This window comes from Alligator sinensis, unplaced genomic scaffold, assembly GCF_000455745.1.
Source record: "Alligator sinensis unplaced genomic scaffold, ASM45574v1 scaffold280_1, whole genome shotgun sequence".
NCBI lineage: Eukaryota > Metazoa > Chordata > Crocodylia > Alligatoridae > Alligator > Alligator sinensis.
Genome location: NW_005841835.1, coordinates 6849915 through 6873812, shown reverse-complemented (window position 1 = coordinate 6873812; position 23898 = coordinate 6849915). Strand labels below are relative to the sequence as shown.

Here is a 23898-nt window from a genome sequence, read left to right as displayed (position 1 = left end):
CCCTGAGCCTGCCATTTCTTAATTGCAAATTTTTGCCTTTTCCAACAAAGTGATATACAGTTGTGTTGCGTGATGCCTCAAATATATTTTGCATCAATAATCCTGGAACTTCACTCCTGATGCTATTTCATCTCCAAATGAAAACCAACTGTTTAATGCAACACTAATTAGTACATCCACATTTCTTATTGTAGACTCTCCATTGTAATTCCTTCATAACTTTTTTTTTCCACTACAGAACATCAATCAATGTAAATGCCCTGCCTGCCTAAGCAACACAAGATGTCCTCCATGAATTTGTCATTTGATACTAAAACAAAGGGAAAAAGTGAATTGTGTATCTGGGTTCATTCAGTAGCTTTTTCTTATAAAGATGAAACCTGAAAAAGAAGACAAAGGAAGAAAATTTAGTGGAAGAGCCAACCCAAGCCACTGGGGCTCTTTTTTTCTGAATTTTCCCTGCATCATTATCTCTGAAGGGCTTTTTGTACTTGAAAAAACACAGTAGAGTTCTCATTTGACATAAGTTTAATATGTTCATATGCTAGCCCATTAGCCAATTGAAATTTACACCCAAAATTTTTGTCCCATTTTACATTAAAAATGCATGCAAGACTGGCTGTTCTTCTGCTCTTTATTATAGCAGTTACACTAATGAACCTTATAATGAAGGTTGAGTTCTGACTTCTGTTCAGAACCTCTGCTACTTGCTGTTCTTGCTGAGTTCCTAATCATCTCCAAAAAGTCCCTTTAGGGTGAAATTTCCCAGCCCAAAGCTGAATTTATGCTATAACGTTATATAATGTACTTTCCAGAAAATGTTTTGTGTTTTTTTCCCCTGATTACTAACCCATGATACAGAATGAACAGTGTTCATTCCTGGGCTAGTAACAGATTTAACATTTGCTATTTTGTGAGGCAAGAGTAAGAAAAAGAGTGGGAAGGCCCTTTTCCAATGTCATAAAGATTTTGTCTCTGGTTCATTAGTTTGCAAGGTAATAGACCTTGAATTTTACCATATTTTCTTGCCTACAACATGTTCCCAAATAAAACATACACCTTGGTTTTGCAAGGCAGAATGTAGAAAAAAATATTTTTCTTGACTGACTGTATGACAGTAAATCCTCCTGGAAACGTAGAGGATTGGTACAGATATTACATATAAACCAGTATAAGTGATCAGAAACTGGTCTAAACCTGTAATAGAACAGAAGTTCACACATCAGAAGGACTGGTGGCAACTGATCTAAGATAGACCTGGATGGATGAAGTCTATCAAACTCCTGTCTCAGATCCTGTAGGAAATCACTTTCGTTCAGTCTTCCAGGATCCCAGGCACGCCTCACAGAGTGGCATGCTAGCCTTGGCCAGTGCTCATCTGCTGCAGGTGAGCACTGGGCCAGCCCCACTCCCAGCCGGTGACAGACGGGAGGCAGCAAAGCCTGCATGGCCATGTGGGGGTGGGCCGGGAAGAGGGAGTAAGGTGGGGACTGAAGCCCCCCTGCTGCCCCAAGCCAGCACAGTGGGAGGGCAGGGCCCAAACAACAGGAGGCTCCACTGCCCCTCCTGACAGTCACACACCGCTGAGCCATGGCTCCTGGCTGCAACTGTGCACCAGGCTCTGGACTGAGGGCTGGTGGGGAAGGGAGCCCCCTGCCACACAGCTTGCCACCCCCAACTGTGCTGGCTCAGGCCTGGATGTGTGGGGGGGGGGGGGGGGGCCCCCCCCCCTTTTTCCCCCCCCCCCCCCCAACGCTGCACAGCTCTACATTCAGGAGACAGAGGCTCCTGGCTGCAGCTGTCCAGCAGGTCGGGAACTGAGGGTGGGGAAACCTCTGGAATAGAGTATCCCTCCCCTGTTCGTTGCATCTGAGCCCTGGGACCATGTGCTGGAGCGGCTGCAGGAGGGGCTTGGAGGATTCTCTCCCCCCCGGAGCAAGTGCCAAGTTCCCAGCTGAAGCCCATTCTCCTGCAGCAGCAAGGCGCTGTTCCCCAGGGAGAGAGGCAGCCATGCCCTTGCAGCTGCATCAGAAGGGGATGGATTGGGGGTGGGGGAAATCCTCCCCAGAGCCACTCCAGCGCACAGTCCCTGGACTCAGACAAAACCAGGACAGGGCAGGAACACTCCGTGCCCCACCGACTCAGGCCAGCCATGCAAGGTGCGCTGCTGGCATCACCTCTCCCCAGAAGCCCATCAAGCCCTGCTCCCATCCCCACCTCTGTCCTGCCCAGGGTGGGCCCTTTTGCCTTCACTCCAGACAAAGCCCAGAGGCTCCCATGCTGCCACATGTGTGTGTGTGGGGCGGGGGGATGCCTCCCTCCACTGCTGTATGCAGCTGACACCTGCCTGACAGATGACAGGGCAGCGGGGGGAGGCATGTGCCCAGCAGCTGATCAAGCATGTGCGTGCAGCCCCATGACTGCAATCGGCTGCCCTCAGCAGTCTCTGGCATGCTGGTAGCACCCTCCCTACCCCCTGCCTTGACCAGCACAGGTGTCTGCCTGCCTCTCCCCACTGAAGGGCGAATGGATGTTCCCTTTGCTTCCAATCCAGTCAACGCAGTGTAGAGAAGCCTGTGTAGGTTGAATCGATTTTGCCTCAGGCTTTTTGAATTCCTGTACTCAGCCAGAGTGTCTGGGAAGTGTGGCATCCCAGGAGACAGGCTGGGTGAGGCAGCAGGCAGCGGGAAATTCCTGGTGTTTCAGAAGGGCTGACTCTATTTCCTACAAAGTTAGGCCCCAGACTGTTGCAAGGGCAGAAGATTATTAGTCCTTTCCTGCAAGTGTATAAGTTCCTGTAAATGAAGTCTCATCAAGGTATTATCAGCAGCTCACTTGCAACTTCAGGCACAAGCTAGAGTACTCAGTCAATAGCTATTGCTGTGAGAGGGTTAACAGGGCAAAGCTGCTTGCTGAGCAGACACGTGGCAGCCATCTTGGCTGCAGCATGGCATGCACAGTGTCTCTGGGTGTGCTGCTTTTTCAGTGAAGAAAACAGCTTCCCTGCTTAATAAACACAGCCCAGTACTGGGTGCTGCTTGCAGGAGGAAGGATGTGTGTTGTGTGCGAGAAAATAAAGTCTATGGATATGAAGAAGCTGTCTTTGGTAATTTTTGGATGATTCTAAAATGCCAGATGGAAAAATTTCCTTCTTGATGAGTTCTGCAAAGTTGAACTGATGGTTGTAAAAATTAACTGAACAAGCAGAAGAATATAAAAAATAATATTGATTAAAGGTATTGATTGCGTAATAGATACTTGATGGTGTGGCAGACACAACTTACGAGCACTCGTATGGAACAATGAGCATAGCTCAACTGGGGCTTTGCCACTCGTGAGTAATGTGCCCAGTCGTGGATCAGTTGTTAAGGTCTGGTAAGTTACAAACCAATTGGGCTGGCATCCAAGGCCATATCCCACGGAGCAGCTGGGAATCCCCATTCCACGTATTTAAAGCATTTGTTCTTAATGCAAGAAGATTGCAAGATATTGTTCCTTAAAATCCTAGCACCTCAAAATTTTAAAGTCTGTTTTACTTTGATTTTATAGTTTTTAAAAACAGTGCTATTTTTTTTTCCTGGAGGCCTATAGGGTTTAGATTCATGGCAGTAGTGCAGCTTCCTTTTTATAGGCACAAGTAATTTAATTTAAAAAGTAACAGTAAATGTTCAAAGGTGGCTAATCTGGCTTTATTTAAAACCTTGTATGAGGGAAATAGTTGATGCTGTGTGGTAGTATAAAGGGGTTTTTCACCCTTATTTGGACAGCATGAAATACAGACTGCCTGGTATGCCATATCATACAACCTTACAGATTTTGTGCTGACTCCTTTCCAGTGCAGATTGATCTGAGAAAACCATATTCATTTCTCTCAGTTCCCCAGCCTGAGCATGGATTCTGTTCCCAGAAATGATAGACTCATGCTAGCTATGCCCTAAAAACATTTTACCTTTAAACTGCGTAATTTGAAAAGCTATTTATGTGGCTGCTACGCTACTCTCTTACATTCATCTGTGAGCCAACATTTATGAAACTCCCACCTCCTTTTCTGTCTCTATCAGATATGGCCATGCACACTTTATTAATACACCTGGCATGAAAATGGTTAAATTCCAAACTCTTTACTTTTGAATGCTGTCCTATGGCTGGCATTCCTATTAGTGGGCAGGAAGGGAGAACAGATTTAAGCTCCTATAACAACTAGGGGCTGGACTTCTCCAGTGATGTTGCACAGTGGTAGATGAGGGCAGAATTTGCATGTGGCACTTAATTTTCCCCTCACTTTGAAAATACTTTGCTCATTAATGCAAATGGAAGTTATGTCTGAAGCTGGTGCTCAAAGCTGGCTCAGGTTTCAAAAGTACAATTTCAGCAGTAGGAAAAGGGAGCCACTTTATGGCAGGACTGAAGTTTTAAAAATCAAGGGAGAGCATGATAATCATCAGGGAAAGGAAAAGTTACAGAAGCCTACCCAATGTTCACAGTTCAATTCAGTTTATTAACAAACACATTCATCATTTATAGAAAAAATGTGTCTATACAGTCATTTTCATTTATTATTCTTTCTCAGTTTATAAAGCATTTCTGCTTGGCTCAGACTTCATCATAAAATATTTTAGTTTAAGATGTTACCTTGCAAATCAGCTTGGAACAATGGCTGATCCAAGCATGCAGGGCCAGAGAAGGAGAGGCTAAGCCACACCTCAAGGCGTATAAACAAATAGAGCAAACTTTGTTGCAATCAAGTGGTTCCTCTGAAACATTCTCAACTAAGTGAAGAACTTAAAAGGAGATAATGTGAAAAAAAATTGGCTGTGGATCCCAGGCAGTAAATTACTGTCTTTGGACAGTAAAACATTTACTTCTCCTAGGACCTGAGGCAATAGAATAAAATTCTATACACATGCTGTAAGTCTCAGCAGGTATGTGTGTGTCTATCTATCTATAAAATATCTATAAGATATTATAAGTATGTTATGAAACTCAATCTATACTTGTATAATATTTAAAAATAATTTGTTGCCTGGTCACTATGCCCCTATATAATTCGGCATACTATCCATGATCTTATGTCAAGCTTTTAATAATCATAAACCTTCCTTTTGAATATAGTCATTAGGAAATCACTTATATTGTGGATTATGAGAATCATAGAAATAAGGACAAAAACAAACAGAAATGTTCTTATTATTCAAAATGTAGTTGAGTTATTGCACATAGAAACAGAAAAGGATTTCTTTGGAAGGTTAATTGTTTTGTCTATATTTTTGTTTTAGTGTCATGGACTGCAAGCCAAATTATAAGCTCAAAGGATTGGATGTAAACTAAAATATATTCATTATCCTCAGCTGAGAGACTCTGGATTTAAATGAAATCAGAATTTCTAAATTTGCTTTTGAAATTATCAGACGGTCAGCATTCAGATTCTTGGATAGAAACCCAAACCTGAACATGCTAATCTAAACCTGTCCCATGGAATTTCTAGTATTTCAAGTTTCTAGTTGAGCCAGATGCTGTTATCACAAGATTCTTTCCTGAGCCACAAAGTTTGGATCCTAGTTAGGATTCAGATATCTCCAAAGTTTGAATCTGGGCCATTGCTAACTTTGACATCTCTCAGTAGCAAGAAACAAAGAACAAAAACACTAAGTGTCCTTTTTTAAATTAACTAAACCTTTGCAGTGATTCTACAATTTTTAGTGTAATCTTTGTCCAATGGGTTGTTTTAACTGTCATTTTCTCTCTGTAGGGTTGCAGAGCCCTATTCTTATCTAAGAATTTGGGGCCACATCCAGACAAGCACAGCCATGTGGTATGTGGCACTGCTGACACATCTGTGGCACCACATACCGCACATTCAGCTATTCTCTGCGCTTCAAGGGAACAGCAGGGCAGTGGTGGGGGGAGGTTGACTCCTGGATATCCAGGGGTCAAAAAAAAACATGCAAAAAAAAAGGTGGAGCAGTGCACGCAGGGGCAGTGCTCACTGCTCAAAACCAGAGCCTGGCCACCCAGAGCCACACTCCAGCTGCCAGCCAGGCTCCAAGCAACAGAATCGCTGCTGGTGCAGCCCCAGGAGGCCCCCAGGACCCCAGGTAAGGCTGCTGGGGCCAGGTCCTGTGTAATAACAGAAAGAGACATTCCTGGATCTATGAGTTTTCATTTATTGTTATGAAGAAGGAGAAAAATGCATTTATATAACTCCTGATATTCCTAATAAATTACCACATATTTGGAGGGGAGGGGGAATCTCTTATGAGATTATAAATCACTTAAGGACTAAATAATACCATTAAGTAGTGGTCTGTGTTGAAGGTATGGAGCCATGTTGTCCAAGGAGGATTTCAGATAGGCAGGCGTCTTCCCCAGCATTTTGCTGTGCAGTTCAGACTGTTCTTTAGCCAAAGCACAGAAAATGCATTGAGAGCAGCATTGTTCATCTCCCCTTCTCTCTGACCAATCCCCATATATTAGGTAGTAAATAGAAGTGTTTGGGGAGAATTACATAGATGACAGATAGTTGCCCACAGAGCATCTACATATCTTTCATCCTAGGTCATAAATCAGTTAGTGTCAGATATCATTTAACTTTGCTAAATATTGCTCAGTACTTTTTTATTGCTAAAAAACCAATTTGTGGATGCCTGCTATTTAAAACATCTAACTCACTAATTGCAAAATCTATAGAAAAGTCTCTTCAGCATCAAAGGCTCAGTTGATCCTATGAGCAGTTATAAATGAAAAAGTGACTGTTCCAAGCAAATAAAGCACTTAATGCACTCTTTCTGGCTGTGATGCTATTTTCCCTGTGGGTTTTGAAAATGACCTTCCTGTAAGCATCAAGGACTATAACTTTTCAGATAAAGAAACTTGTTCTTGTTTTAAGTCTATGCCAGGTTCATTCCCCCATAGCCCACAGTTTTCAAAAGCAGAAGAAAAAGTAATCCAGATTTTTTTTTTAAAAACTCTGTTTCCAGAATGAAGTTACCCTGTCAGCTTGCCTTGGGCCTTAGGTGGAGAAGTAGAGATTAAAGAGTCAGTATTCCTTTTCATGTTTCGTCTGCCAGTTTTGTGAATGTAGAAAAAGAACTAGTGGCAACAGCTAAGCAGCCAACTGCTGTATTAAGCACTGGGTTTTCTTTCCCTCTCAGTAAATCAAAAATATTTTTATGAGTTTATAGCAGGAGGAATTCAGTATCAATACTACAGAGTCATTGATAAAGGTATCTCAAGGAGGAGGGTGAATAGCACTGCAGATGTTGCCTCAATGTTTTCCATGATTATAATGAACCTCTTTGTGTAGTCATGTGAATATGAAGTGTTAACTGTAAGATGATCTCATCATTTCCTATTTACTCTATACTTACCTAAATGCACAATATACTGTAGCTTTTAAATGCATATGCACACTAGTAAAATGTCCTTTTGTACGAGACTTCGTTAAAAGACTGCTTTTGATATGCAATTGCTTCAGCTCCTCTTCAAACTGAATTAAACTACTTCCTTCTTTTAAAACACAACTCACTCACTATTTAGAAGCTTTGGCTTTGATTTCTCAGAACAGCCTTACAGGAAGAAACCATGTTCTTTTTCTTTTTTTAACCATATTTCTGAAGACAAACTTGTACTGATTTATTTTGATTTACTAACAGAATTAGGTTCCTGCAAAGAACACTAGCTGCTTCTTTTTTCCCCCACTACAAGTATATTGCTGTGTGCAAAGCTCCCAAGGAAAACTGAAATCCTTCTGTTGGGAACTGTGTACACAGCAGTATATTTGTACTTAGAGAAATTGAAGTCTGATTTTTTTAAATTTCTTTGCAAGACCTGTTGTACATTTCTTGCATGCTAACCACCAAAATAAAATTGAATTACTAGGTAACATTTAAACAAATTTCAATAATATTCAGCATCCCCATTTTGGGGAACAAAAATGTATCGCTGATTAAAAGGTCACTAGTTCTAAAACATTAACTCTCTATAATTGTCTTTTGATTACACTTTTTTCCTATAGGCTATTCCTTCTCACTTGGGTCTTTTTTCCATTCCAATGTCCACAGTGTCACTCACTGGTGGTTTTGCTATTGTAAAGATTATTGATACCGATTAATAAGCTGAAAATCAATGCTAGAGAGATGATTCAAAGTTTTTCTTAAGTTCTACAGACTATACCCATTCTCTTATAGACATGTTTCTCCCATTAATATCCCTGGGTGCATCTACACATGCATTTTACTGCAGACATGACTAATTAATCAACTCAATAAAGAGCTCATGTAGGTGTGCCCACTGAGAGTTATATGTGTACAAGCAAAATAGAGTAAGTCTTTGAGAGAAGAATCATGTACTCTAGGATAGCTTCTTACAGAAGAATCATGTATTCTTCCTACAGCACATTATATCATTCTTAAATAGTTAAACACTTGTAACTTAACTGAAGTCCCGTTTACTTCAATTTTGAGTTCTGTTGCTTTTCTTGTAATTAAAAGTACACACCACATTCACAGGATTGGCTACTACATTTATATTTTACATTTGGAAATAGCCATAGATTAAAATCTTTGGAATTTATCAGGAATACACGAATTCATGGGAACTACAGAGTTTAGTCTTAGTCCATACTGAGGGCTTTACCTAGATACAAATTGTGGGGCTGGGTCAAATAATGTTATTTTTCAAAATAATTATGTTGAAAAGTAATAACTATGATCCATAATCCTGTTGCCATTAGCAAACTATGATATCCCAAACTCCATTTATTTTGTACTGGTATTTTATTTATTTGCTTTTACTTATGCTCAAAACCATTAGTTGGTTAATTAATTCTCTCTGTTCTGTAAGGACAAAACTTAAAAATACAATATGATTTGGATCAGGATTGAGTCAATTATTAATTGAATTATGTTGGGTTCTTTTTACCTTCCAAAAATGGTTTTCTAGTTTAAAATATGTTACTCATTTTCTGAATGTTAAAATCTGGTTTCTAAAAGTAAATCTGGGAAAACCAAGAGCTGTAAAATAACAAACTAGGAACAACTTTAATATTTTTGTCTGCGTTCTTTTTCATCAAACATATGTCTCTTATTTGCTGGATACAAAAATATCTTTCAGCCTTGGGTATGGGAGACCTCATGAACTCAGAAGAAGTTGTAAAACAAATTATATCAATCAGTGGCACACCTCAAATCCTGCTAGCTTTTTAGAAAGAATTTTTTTGTCATAGTCCTTTCAGTGCATGGTGCATAAATCTCCCATTTGTTAATTCATCCTGATGAGGGAAAAGCATATGTTTAAGGTAACATCCTTGGAAAAGATGATGGACATATCATAGGAATTCTGAAGGTATCTTAGCTGCTTGGGACACTCATTTACATGACAATGTCCCAAGTACTGTTCAGATTGAGAGCAGTGCTGGGGACTGAGCTGTGGACAAAAACCTGAAAGGTTTGCATGTGACTGCAGTGCACTGAGCTCTCCTTTGTTTTCAGAAAGTTTTGGAAAAGCAAACAGCTCTTTCTGTCCCTTTTAAGGCTTTAATATTGACCTTTTTCCATAGTTCCGAATTGAAAAAGCAAATAAGTCCCTTTCTTAATTGTGCAAAGAATCAGTACCCAGCAAGTGAAAGAGGCAGTTAACTGTGTTAGTCTGAAGTCAGGCAGGAGGCAGGATAGAGTTGCACCTTACAGACTATCTGAATCAGAGCTACATAAATGTTATGAGCAAGAGGTCACTTCATCAGCATAGTTTCAGCATAGCTCTTGCTCATGAAAGCTTATGCAGCTTGGATTCAGTTATCGGGGCAGATCCAGAGGGGATGCAGTGGTGCAATTCCACGTCCCTTTTGGACTGGACTGCATGGTGGGAGCCTCTGGAGACTTCTTTAAAGTCTCCAATGCATGTTAGAATCCTTCCTCCCTTCCCCAAAGCACACCTCCTTTCCTCTTCCCCTCCCTCCACCACCTACAGCTGCTGCCTTCCCCACTGTCCCTGGGGTGGTGGCAGCTTCAAAACTCCTGCCTCTTCCAGCTGAGCTGTATGGGGGCTGGGCTCAGCTGAGAACAGCAACAGTGGCAGCAATGGCACTGGGAGAGGGGAGTTCCCCATCCTGCCTGGTCCCCTGAGAGCAGGTACCCCTGCTCATTGCTGCCACTGTAGCTGTTCCTGGGTGATCCCAGCCTCTGCACAACCTGGCTAGAGTGGATAGGAGCAGCTTTAAAGCTTGCCTCTCCCTCAAGACAGTGGGGAAAGCAGTAGGGGCAGGGGAGCATATGTGCCTTGCGGAAGCAAGGTGGGATCCTTACTTGCTTTAGAGACTTTTAAAAAGTCCCCAGAGGCTCCAGCAGTGGTCTCTCTGCAAAGGTGGGTGGGGGGAGGAGGCAGGGAGCTACCTCTGCAGCCAGGGTGGCTGTTTCTGCACTTCCCATTGCCACATCCTGCATCCACCCCAGTTCAGTTTGTCTGTAAGGTGCAGTTCTACCCTGCCTTCTTCCGGTAAATGAAAGGTACGGGAGGAAAAATCTTGTCTTTAATGAATGGGGCTGAGACAGCTGAGATCTGGATCTATCACAGAACTGCAGTTGTGATCATGAGAAAGTCACTGAACTTCTCTGTGTCTTGATTTCCATATCTAACAAAGCTGAGGGAGAGTACTTATGAGGATTAAGCCTTTAATATTTTAAAGCACTTTGAGTTTCTCATATGAAAACTATTGTGAGAATGAAGAGTATAATACTTTGCAAGTTTAGATTAATTTTATTCTTGTGCCTCCATTCAACAGTAGGGTTTTAGTTATCCAGACAAGATCACCTCTTTACCCCAAAGATCCTGGGAAAGTAATTTAATCATCAGTCATTGATAAGGTTGCTTTGGTATATACACTGTTTTACCAAAAGAGAGAATTATGACACAGTAAAACTAGGAGCCGCACTTTTCTTCCTTTTCACCCTGATTCTTCATCTCAAATCCTAAATATTAAAGCTTGGATAATTTACATAAAATTGCACCTTCAAGTTGCATGCAACAATGGTTTGACAGAAATGCTGTGTAGTACATAGTTAGCATTGTACCTGTGTTCTGGCTTACCATGCAGTTTTGTAACTTGTGAATCACCCTCACTGAATGCTTGAATCTTAGATATGAGTACAAAAGCAAAATGTGGGGAATCTTACAAAGCCTCCCTTGTATAAATAAATGTAGAAATCTAGTCAGTGCTCTCAAAAATAGAACCCAAATGACTTATATTTGCAGATATTAGAAAGGAAAATTGACTTACAGTTGAAATTCACTGTCAAACATGGCCATGTTCTGATTTTTACAAAAGATAATACTTGACAAACTTCAAGTTTTGGAGTGTGTATATGTATAAGTGTGTCTTTCTCTCTAGATATTCAACATATGTGGATTTATATGGAGATACATGTACATAATTGGGAATATAGACATTTGATTAATTTGAAAGCTCTGAAGTTTAACTTGTCACTTTATAATAAGAACCTTAAGTGCCTTAAACACTATTCCTTTCCAAAGTGACTTTTTTTGTTTCCCCCTCCAAAAAAAATCAAAATGTACTTCATGAAACTATTGTATATGAAGCACTTATTAGCCGTAATTAAATGGACAATATGAATTTACTACGTCTTTAGGACTCTGGCTTGTTCTGGTTTAGAGCAAGATGATTAATGCAAATACATATTACTTGAGATAACCATTTAGCAGCTAATTTAGCCAAATTTATTATAGCAGTTAGAGGTTTTTCATTTTAGCAGAGGGAGACAAGGACATGCCAAAAGCAGGTGTATATGAATGCACACTGCCCTCTAGTGCACAAAGCTTACCAGGATTAGTGGAAAATACCTACGAACTGAACATACATTAGAGAAATAATAATACCCAGACTTTGTATATTCTAGGCATTCTTTAAAACTATGCCAACTTATAGTGCTTTATTCCAACGAAAGATTTCAGTTCCATTCTCCTTTTACTAGCACAGAAGTATTCATATACAAATTGAATCAAGTTCAGTTTGGCAACATTTTGGTCAGTGTACTATTTTAAACATCTGTATTTTTAGCTTTATTTCTGTGGGCATTTAATAACACTGTTTCACATTACTGATTGTTTTTAGTTGTTCCTCCATTTCTGGGCATATTTCAGGCCCTCACATAGCTGACACACTGCAGTTCAAACCAAGTCAATTCTGCACCTCCCTAGGCCACAGTTTCTTTCTTGGGCTCTTAGTGGATTTATTTTGCTCTGGTATTAAGTACATTCTCCAAAGACTTTCCCCCTGCTGACCATTGGAGATTTGGTTCATCTGAGAACTGTAAATTCTGTTTGACAAGATCAAAAGAAACAGATGTATAAGTTCAGTAGTTGATATCGCCTGCAATGAGGAGAAATGATCAAAGAACTAGGATCTTCCCAAACCTTTCAAATATCCAAAATCTCAGAGAGGTCTACCTAGGAGCTATAAATAAATTGCATACAAATTTACCCCCTCCACCTTTTTTTTTTCTTTTTTTTTTTTTTTACAGTTTGATGTCAAACACATTGAAAATGTCCACGCAGTATTAGGTGTTTCAGGCAAAGAGATTTACAGACCTTTTAACTCTTCTTCTGACACTACAGCTGCCAAAAACAGATTAAAATCTTGCTCCAAATAGTAGTAATCCACCTTTCTCCACCAGTGCTCTAGTGAGCTATTTAACTTGTTTCACCTTACTAGTATTCTACATTAAACATAGCAGGAGCCAAGTGTTTTCCATGTCTCTACTTTGTGACTTGTAGAGATGAGTATCACTTTCCTGGGATACCAACGTGCAACATTTCTATTATTTCCTTTTATTTTCCTTCTAGTGCTGAATAAAGGTCAGTGTGTAACAAAATATTACCGCTGGATGCAGAAGAATGGAGGGTATATCTGGATACAGTCCAGTGCAACCATAGCGATCAATGCCAAGAATGCCAGTGAGAAGAATATCATCTGGGTCAATTACCTTCTCAGGTATATCTTCCAATCCCTTCTATTATTTGAATTTCTGTCTCTGTTGCTTTATTCATCCTGAAAGATATGGAGCAAAAAAGAAATAAAATGGCTGCTATGGAAAGGAAATATGAGATGAACTTTCTCATATGATGCTTTTCAGAAAAGCACCTTCTGGTGGAATACATTAAGACGCTTGTCATGTCTCATGTTACTGAGAACTTCTTGAATTATTTCACTGTCTTAGTATTAAAGTAACCCTCCATCAGTTTTATTACAGGCCTCTACTTCATAGAAATCTACCCTGCACCAGCTAAAACTGTGGGAAGACCTTGTGCAACATGTACTGTGCTTATAAAACCTGGGGTGGATTTTTCAGATTGCCTTAATTATTGCAAAATCCTGGTCAGAAGGGTGAAGGTGATCTTCCTAGGGCATTATAGGCATGTTGCTTGGAAGGATGACCTCCATTCGATTGTGTTTGAGAGCACTTCTTGATAAGGCAGACATGCGGCAGAATTCACCTTGAAGGATGCAATAATAAATAAATGAAACACTCTTTTAGGTATCAGGCTGTTACATTTTCAATAAAACACTTTTTCATTGAAATATTCTCTTTACCAAAGTATAGTTCTTTTGTGGATATACATAAATTTCAAAGACATTTTTGATGGCATGGTTTCCGAGGTCCAGGGTGGACTCTTCAGTCTCTCTAAAAAAAAAAGAGAGAGACAAGTGGAAAATTTTACCTTTCAGATCCAGAAACACATTTTAGCACAATTCTTTTAAAGGGTTTTGATAATTTCCGTGCAGAACAAAAAACAAATGTTGAAACCTCAAAGTTTCATGAAATGGAATGGTCATTGTGTGGCCTGCTGTACTTTTAAGATAGTTGTCATGGTTTGTTACATTCTCTTTGTTCTATATACAATACATAAACATTTCAAAGTTATGTCAGATCTAGATCAATCGTTTGCAGCCAGGGTGCCCTGAGATCCTTTCAAGGGTGCCACAGGGTGCCACACAATGTGAGCACTGTTAGGTGTGCAACCATGATTCACAAAATAAACCCAGAGATTTCAAATAGGAATCCATGCTGTTAAAATCAGTCTGACCTGTTGTGGTCCTTCTGAGTTCTTTACAACAGAAGAGTCACCCTGTTATTTTTGTGTAGTAAAAAATGAGTGAAAACTAAGAGCTGGCATTTTCCATGGGGTACTTTGAGTCTAATGAGTGGTGCCTTGAGTCTAAAAAGGTTAGGAACCACAAATCTAGATTTTGACTTCTAAGACAAGGTCAAAAAGCACTGGAGAGATTGTGCCTACCTAAACCATGATCTTGGTTGTTAGAATAGTCTTTATTTCCTGCCTGAGGAGTGAAAGCAAGCAGTCCTTAATGGAAGAGCAGGCGCTGACATTGAGAGAAGCTTTTTACAGCAGTGTGCTGAGTTAGGAGTTGATTTGTAGATATATTTCTTTCCCTGTGACTGAACATGGGCCTATCATAATCTGGTCCTTTCCCTCAACGTTTTCTTTTTCAGTCCTTTAAAATCTGGTAGATGATTGATACCCTTGAAAGCAATGGATTAGGCAAGCTTGCAAGAGTGAGGCATTTTTAAAAAAGACATTTTTGTTCTACCCTATATGGAACCACAACCTGTGCTGAATAATAGCTGGGTTTTGTACTCAGGATAAAAATCTAAATAAGATTGTAAACCAGTGCTTTATTTCTATTTCCTTGTACACAGACAAGGAGTAAATTTGATCCACAGTTGCTTCACTGTCTATCAGCAGAGCATTGGAAGCAAACAAACACGAAGGTCTTACTATCCATTATATAACGATTCCTCAGAGAACTTGATTTTTCTTCTTTTCCTCCATCAGTGTCCAGTTGGAAAAAGATTAACTCCTTCATAAGATTTGTCTCAATTTAAATATAGAAAGAACTAGGATTAGTCTTGTTCAAAGAACTAGCTCTTTTTATTTAAGAAGCTAGGTACTGAGAATAGAATGCCACCCAAATTTCTTTTTCCTTGAAGTAAGGGAAGTTTTATGGCTCAACCCTGCATTGTAAGATGACAATGTACAGTAATATCATCAACTGTGATGCACCAACATAATGTCACTTTTTGTCCCACAGGACAAATCTGAAAAGATGATATTCCTAGGTAAGAAAGGAGAGCGATGGAAGAATGGAATGTCTGAACATGGAATTTGCAAAGTGCAGTAAAATAGGCTGAATATAGGCACCATATAATTGCAATACACTAGGCACACTTAGTGCCTCCAAACTCCGTCACTTTTATGGATACGTACTTATGGGTCTCCTGGTACTAACTAGGCTGGGATATGATCACCTATTCAAAAACCCAGAAAAAGGTATTTTCTTAAATGACCCGTGCTGCTTTTGACTATGTAAGTGTGTTCCTTTGTCTTTGCACTTATTTGAAAAAGGAGCACATTTTAAAAAAAAAGCCCTAAAATAGGAAAAAGCATGAGTTTTATAAGACTCTTTAGTAGGGAGGCTTTTCTACATTGCAATCATGTTCGTCACTAACAAGTCACAGGTGAACACCACATGAGCAGATGAAGATATGATTATAATAGGTGTGTTGACAGTTCTGTATCCCTAACATATGCATCTCAACATGCACATGTGCATCTGTCATATATTTAGGATTTTTTTTTTACACTAATATCTTCAGCACTCTCTGAGCAAGAGTCAGATATCTGGTCCATAACTGAACAATACTTTCAGCAAATTTAGTTTGACTTGAGTAAGGTTTGGAAAATATGCCCATTAAGACAGCAAGTATTCAATTAGCTATGCCCAATCAGAATGTAATGTCACATGAGTAAATGTGGGTGAATATCATAAGTGACTTAGAAACAGATTTTAGGGGGTCCCAATTCTCTCTCTCCCCTCATGTCCAGTTGCTATAAATGGACAGAAATTGATCCCCCCCCCGGCCGCTTTACATTCTTTGCTCCTGAGATTTGATAAAGGAAAGAGAGAATACTATCATCAAACTGCAAAATCATCCATTTTTGTTTATACTCACTTTCTCCTTTTTTTAGCAACCCAGAGTACAAAGACACTCCAATGGATATTGCACAACTTCCTCATCTGCCAGAGAAAACCTCAGAATCCTCAGAGACCTCTGACTCTGAATCAGACTCAAAGGACAACTCAGGTAATGTAAATGTACTCTGCTTCTTTACTACTGCATATTTTTTTCTTCAGTCCTTCCAGGTCAGGAAGAAATTTTGGCCTATGGTAAGATTGTTATGGACTGGGGGAGAGCGGGGGGGGGGTGCGGGTTGCCTTCCTCTGTAACATGGAGCATGGCTCTCGTTTTGGGATCTCTTGAGCTTATATTAGCAAGCTTTACAGGAGCAGAACGTTGGCCACCGTGATCCTCCTGTTTTACCTGTGGCAAGCTAGGGTGTTATATCTTATGTTGTGTCAAGGTTGACTGTGTAGTTTGCCTAAGAGGTTAGACAGTGGATTTGTATAGGATGGTTTGGATAGAGATGATCCTGCTTCATGCAGGGAGTTGGATTAGATGACATCTGGAGGTCCTGTCCAGCCCTACTTTTCTGTGATTCAAATCAGTGGCTTTGTTTCTAATTTATTACTGAAATTTACATTTCTCGTAGATGGTTCTACTTTTAAAGAATACCTTAAACTCCAAAATCATATTTTAAAAGGCCTAGAAAGCTTTTAGTAACCTAGGAATAACCATTATTTATTCAGTGCATACATGCCTTCATGAGTTACACCTATCTAAATATTTGAATTCCCAGCTGAATTTGTGAGCAAGCATTGTGCCTTGCACAAAGGACTTACGTCATAACTGTAGAATATGAAGCTAGTTCTTATCTTTCAGAGTAGTGAGATGTTCCTAACAAATCTGTATTGTCTGTACTGTTTATTGCCCCCTCTTCCATATAAATAGATTTCTTGAATTGTTTCACTAGGGGGCAGTAAAGATTACAAAATTTTTGTTTTCTTGAATTAAAAGTATTATATTTTATTAGAAGTTTATAGATTCAAGCATTTGTTTGAGAGCTTTACAGAGTGGGGGGAGGGTGCTAATAATAAATGGTCTGATCCAACTGGTTGGATAAATAAAATTTACTAAAAAGGGCAATATGTTTAGTCTGTTCACATGTTCTGCATTAGAAGTATTCTCCATTATAAATGTAGGTGTATAGATCAGTTGGCTTTTTTTTATAAAGAATATGTCTTTCTTTAGTCTAAGAAACTGGAATTAGTTATGCCATACTATACTGAAGGCCTGATTCTTCACTTGTTTCTGTAATAATCCCCATGAGTAACTATTTTGAAATCATTGGTTGCACTGGTGCAAGTCAGGTATAACTGAGGCAAGAATTAGGCCCCATATGTTTTACTTTGAATTATAGGGACGTTTGTTCTCTCATCTTGTGCACTCACTCTCTCTTTCTCTTTTGACAGCTCTGTTTGACAATTTAAGTCAGATGTTAGGCAAACATACAGGCTTGATGCCCACATGATTTGGAATCTCATCAGCCATTCAGAGTGCTTCATTTATCCTACCCAGTTTCTAAGTAACCAAATGATACAGCTGTGGATAAATGTGTGCATTTCCCATGTGCTTTGCAAGTTGCTCTAGGTGAGAAGTGTATGGATGCTCATGACTGCTGAGGCTGGTGTAGAGCAAGGGAGCATTCTTCAAAGGTGCACAGATGTTAGAAAGTAGGAGGAAAGAAACTTTAACAGTTTCAGTTTATTTTTGTTTACTTAAAATGAATTAAACAAAAGTATGGGGGGACCTAATACCCTTTTAGTTGAAACCGGCAAGATCAGTCCAGACCACTGCAGCAGACAATCTGTGCACTTTTAAGTTACGTCAGGTTGAAGCCACTGTTTCCAGGTATGACCAGTAGTATAAAAGAAACCAGTGGTTTGAATTTTTATATGAGAAATTTAGCTCTAAGTGCATGGAAAGATTTATATCCACAATGAAAGGCTTTTGTGTCACTAGCAATTTAAAAATATCACTCTAAATGAGTTAAATGAAATAAATGTAAAGTGCAGTGCCCTGAAGCATCAAGCAACTAACTGTGTATCATTCCCATCGAGCCCAGCTGCTCGGGTGCTTCTGGCAAACTCTCTGGAATTGCCATGGCTCCAGGAGAACCCAATCTTTAGAGAAAAACTGGTCCTTTTTTCCCCTGCTCAGAGCAAAGTACTGAAAAGGGTAATACTTGGCTCTGATGAGGGAAAACAACAAATTCTTTTATTTCCAAATGAAAGAATTTTGGCTGCTCTGCAGAAACAGGTTCTCCTCAAGCTATTCATGACCCTTTCAAACGAAGTGCGATTATGGTGAGTATTCTCAAAGCTGCTATTGGCTGCCTACGCCAACAGACTGGAGTGGGTTTTTTTACTTGTTTAAAAACAAGGAAAATCTCAAATGAGACTAAAAGAAATTGTAGGAGAATAGGAACTCAGCTTATGTAAACTGGAGTAGTTCCATCACTTCCTCTGGAGTTTAACTGGTTTACACCAGATGAAAATTAGATCCACTGGCTGCAGTATTTTTTTTCCTCTACTCTGTTTTCTTTTGAAAGGAATATAGACACACAGTAAAGCCATGTGACTGAAATATTTTACCTGATGTTTTTGTTCAGATTTATGTGCACATGACTTGATTTCCCTCTCACATGGGAGTGAATCCATTGAAATCAAAACTGTGCCACCATTGTAAAACAGCTGTGAGTAAGCGATGAGTTGAGTGTGCATATTAGAATTATTATTAGGGTTTCAGTCCTGCTCACTTTATAAGAACACATATGCTAAAGAGAAATCTCCGAATGCCCCACCGGAGCTGAATTGTTCCTTGATTTCTCACTTCAGTGAGTACTGCTGGAATCTAGTCACAGTCATGGTTATCAAAATTGTTTTTAATGAAGATCACATATCAAAGGGCCCCACTTAAACAGGTGCCCTGTCTCTTGCTCCAGGTGAGTGCAGTCCAAATGACAAAGCCATCAAACCTTTGCCCAATTCTACTGGCAGACCTAAATCATGGAGATTAGCCCCCCCCCCCTTCCAATCTTATGATCTTAGGCTTGTGTATCTAGAACTTGGGAGAAAAATAATTCCTCAGTTGTGTGACTTTAGTCAGAAACAGAACAGGTGATAATACCTCCTTGGTAGGTAGACATTAAAATAGCATTTTAATCTTAATTCCTGTTGCTAATGGTATTTTTCACTTCCATTTTCCTCCAGAGGACAATGAGAACTCAAAGTCAGATGAGAAAGGAAACCAATCAGAAAACAGTGAAGATCCTGAATCTGATAGAAAGAAGTCTGGGAATCAGTCGGATAATGAAATGAACTGTAACGATGATGGCAACAGCTCCAGCAACCAGGACAGCAGGGACAGCGATGACAGCTTTGAAAATTCTGACTTTGAGAATCAAAAGGCCCCTGAGGACAGTTTTGGCACTCTTGGTTCTATGCAGATCAAGGTGGAACGCTACGTGGAAAGTGAATCCGACTTGCGGTTGCAGAACTGTGAATCATTGACCTCAGACAGTGCCAAGGACTCAGACAGTGCAGGGGAAGTAAATGCCCAGTCTTCCAGCAAGCATCAAAAGAGGAAGAAGAGGAGGAAAAAGCAAAAAGGAGGCAGCATGACCCGTAGAAGGCTATCAAGCACTTCAAGCCCAAATGGACTTGACTCAGCTTTGGTGGACCAGCCCCAGCTGCTCTCGTCACCAAACAGTGCCTCAGTGCTCAAAATTAAAACAGAAATCTCAGAACCTATCAATTTTGATAACGATAGCAGTATTTGGAATTACCCACCCAACAGGGAAATCTCAAGGAATGAATCGCCCTACAGTATGACCAAGCCCCCAAACTCAGAGCACTTCCCCTCCCCACAAGCCAGCAGTAGTTTACATGTCTCCATTCCAGACTCCGTTCTCACCCCACCGGGGACTGAAAATACTGCCAGCCGCAAAACTCAGTTCAGCACCTCATCCAACTCAGCCTTGGCTCCTGTATCCTCTGACCCTTTGTCGCCCCCACTTTCAGCATCTCCACGGGACAAACATCCAGGAGGTCCCAGCACTTCCAACTCTTTGTTGTACACTGGGGATCTGGAAGCCCTTCAGAGGTTGCAAGCAGGCAATGTGGTTCTTCCTTTGGTTCACAGGGTAACTGGAACCCTTGCTGCCACCAGCACTGCTGCTCAGAGGGTCTACACCACTGGCACTATTCGGTATGCTCCAGCTGAAGTTACTTTAGCCATGCAGGGCAACCTCCTCCCCAACACCCATGCTGTTAACTTTGTTGATGTTAACAGCCCTAGCTTTGGGCTAGATCCTAAAACACCGATGGAAATGCTCTACCACCACGTTCACCGACTCAATATGTCAGGACCATTCGGAAGTGCTGTGAGCGGGGCTAGTCTGACCCAAATGCCTGCAGGGAATGTGTTCACAACTGCCGAAGGACTTTTTTCCACTCTTCCATTTCCTGTGTACAGCAATGGTATTCACACTACACAGACTCTGGAACGGAAAGAGGATTGAAATATGACCACATACTGTGTTCAGTGTTATACTCTGAGGCATAGACTATGTTTTAATTTAGACCTTTAATTCTAGCACTTTGAATTTGAGCAGGTCAGCTTATTCTCTCGATATGATGGTCCCCATTTCATTCCCTTTCTCTTTAACTTGACTTATTCTTTAATGTAAAGATATTTTTTTATTTTTGCCTTCAGAGAATCAAAGTACCAGTTGCCTGCCATTTTGTCTTCTAAGATGTGTGTTTTTTCCTTTGCATCTTTATTAAGATGCCTTTAATATGTGTATGCCTCTGCCATAGAATACTCAGTGTTGTGGTAAAGAGATTTTAAAGTGACAACCATTGGTTTTACTTCAAAACGATCTTGATATGATCAAGATTAAAAGAGACAAGCATAAACAATGTGCCCTGTTTGACTAAGTCAAATGAAAAGGGGTTTTTGTTCCTAATTCCTTTAAAAATAGGGGATAGTATTTTAGAATTTTATGCAGAGTTTAATTCTCTTTTTATGGTTAAGATTTTCTTACTTGCACATAAAATAATTTGGGTTCTTAAAAAGTTAATTTCTGGCCTGTGACTAGAATGTTAAAAAGTTGGACTAAATGTTAATTACTGAAACTTTAACTTAATTTCTAAAACCATGGTGCTATCATTTATTAATCTGTAATGTCTTCATACAATATGCAGCTTGTGGGCTGGGTTTTTTTTTTCTTTGAAAAGAATGCGTTCTGTACTGGTCTATAGTCGGGTGCTGCAGTCTCCTTGGTTAGTTAAGACAAAAGCCCTCATTAACATTTGCTGCAGGACTTAAATTTTTACCTCCAAACTAACAAACATAGCCTCACATTAAATTTAAATGGGTCAGGAAGCCCTTTTCAAAAAGTGCTTTAAAAAAACACAATTAAATTGATGCAAGGAGCAGTTTTTTCGGTGCATATTGTTTCTCTGTATTTTTTTCTCAGTGTAACTGAGGCTAATTTTACAACTTCAAATAACACTTCGGAGTAAAAAAAGAAAGAAATATTTAACATGTTTTTATTTTGTTCATTTAATGTTATAGAGGGAAGGTTGTAATTTTTTTCCATTTTATTTGTTTTTTGTTCTTTTCCTTATTTCTAGTGTTGAAACCAATAAGTTTTAAAACTAAAGAATGGGTTAATAAGCTTGAAATAGATAACTACAACTGAAAACTGCACATTAAGTAAAAAAGCAAAGAAATCTCCTATTTTGTCTTTGTTGCCAGAAATCACAGTGTAGTGTCAAACACTCCAAATGACTGTCAAATATAAATTCTTCTTCCACTCCATCTTTGGCAGCTGTTTGTTAAGGCATCTAATAACAGATGTGAGAACTGTAATGTGTACAATGTGTAAGTGTCCTTGGCTGTCAGTCCCATTGCAGTTTCAATGTGTGTTACTATATGCAGTATATACTAAGCTAATGTAGTTGTTTTGTCCTTTGTCTTCTCTGTGCTTTATCTCTAGTCCGGAGTGGTAAAGTCCCATTCCTGCAGTCCTAGTGAACCAGTGATTCTTGGGGGTTAGTGGTTTTTGTGTGGTGGCCTTCCTCTGTAATGTCACCTTATGCTGCTTCCACTGTCTGTATACCTTTTAATTTCTGCTGTTGCTTTGCTGTTGTGTATTCTCAAACCTTTCTTTCTTCTCTTTCTCTCTTTCTGTCTCTCCCTTCACACACTCTTCCTCCCTCTCTCTCTTTCTGTCTCTCTCCCTCTCTTTTTCACTCTCAGAGATAAAAGACTCTTAACTAGCTCAAGGTTAATGGAGCCATTTTTGCCACAAAGGAATTCTGGGTATGACTTACTCTTCCAGTGTGCCACACAATGCACTAAAGAGTAATGCTCAGATATATTAAACAAATTGATGCCATATCGCCTCAGTTGTTAACATTCCCAGAGTCCCTTGTGCTCTAACTGTAAGCAGAGGGTGCATTTCTTTGGTTTTCTCCCAGGTAGACTGATGAAGTAATATATAGAGCAATTACCAGTGAGATAGAAAATTCTTTCAAAGGTCAACCAACATTGTTAAAAAGGAAAACTGAGCTTAGGATTGCCATATATATTTGCTTATGTGTGCAATGCTAATATATTAACTCAGCTGTCCTTTGAATTTTTGATCACTTGCTGTGTTGAGTCAATTCCTGCAGTAGCTTTGAATTTGAGGAGTAGGTCCAAGCCACAGTGGAATAATAGCAAAAAGGGATTGGATGCCACAAATTTTAATAATGAGCTTTTAAAGGTTATATGTGAAAGATTTAAGTAGGTCCAAAAAGCGAAGAAAGCTGATTGGGAAATTTAAAGTTTAATTTTGGAAGCTCTTCTCTAGCTATCGAACAATCAAAGGAGTGCACCTATCAGCTACAAAGAACAGCTAGACAGCTGTTGTTGTTTTATTTTTATTTTTTTTTATAAATGTTTCTGTGTTGTGTCAAAATGATTTCTGGTGATTTAAACTAACAGATAATCACAGCTGCTGTCTAAATCCATAGTGTTTAAAATTACAAAATGAAAAAAAAAAAACTTCATTACCTGTGAAGACTGTGTCTGTGTTTTTAACTATTTCTTGTACAAATATATGAAATCTTTTATGAGGAGACTGGTGCTGAGTAGCTGAATAATGGGGAAAGGGATTCTGTTCGTATAAATCTTAGCAGTGTTACCAACTCTACCATATAAAAAAAAATTAAAATGTTAAAAAGTGACAGCTATGGTACATTTATTTTGTGTTAAGCTAACCGAATCTAACTTCTTGAGTGCCTGGCTTATTTGAAACATTTTTTTCATTGATCATTGATAATGCTGCAAATCAGAAATGTACATACTTCATTTACAACAGGGTTCTTTTTATACTTTTGTAGATTCTCATACATGTCATACATGGTTGTCTTTATGTAACTTAATTTTTTTCATCCCGCAGGTGCCATTTTCATAATAAACTTCTCTTGGATTTGTTACTATCTGGCATCATTTCTTTTACATATAACCATCCTGACTAATGAATGCTGGTAGTATTTGTTTGAGCAGGTACCTTTTTAATTATTTGTTTAAAAACAAAAAACAAAACCAAAGAGGATGTGGCTAGATTTTATTGACATTTGTGAACTGAGGAAAAGAAGCTGTCGAGCTGCAGGTTAAGAATGCTAATCCAAATACTACACCAAACTTGCCACCATCCTAAATTCTCAGCTACCCCAACTCATTGTCATACTGAGCATTTTTATGCACATTATCAAAGCTGAATAATGCACTTGCAACATTAACCACTGTAGAAGGTGTGCATTTTTTCTTGATTAATGCACACTGGAAGGTGTCA

The 23898-nt window shown here is 39.5% G+C and overlaps 1 protein-coding gene across 2 annotated transcripts in view; it reads left to right on the top strand.

Moving 5' to 3' along the window:
* LOC102371433 (neuronal PAS domain-containing protein 3) overlaps positions 1–23523 on the top strand; it is a 200985-nt gene extending 177462 nt beyond the window's left edge. For both annotated transcript variants that reach the window (XM_025201705.1, XM_025201712.1), the window contains 3 exons: positions 12856–13003; positions 16060–16175; positions 19262–23523. In XM_025201705.1, the coding sequence (XP_025057490.1) occupies positions 12856–13003; positions 16060–16175; positions 19262–20571 (1574 nt within the window). In that variant the 3' untranslated portion in view covers positions 20572–23523. The remainder of the gene's footprint in view (positions 1–12855; positions 13004–16059; positions 16176–19261) is intronic.
* The last annotated feature ends 375 nt before the right edge of the window (positions 23524–23898 follow it).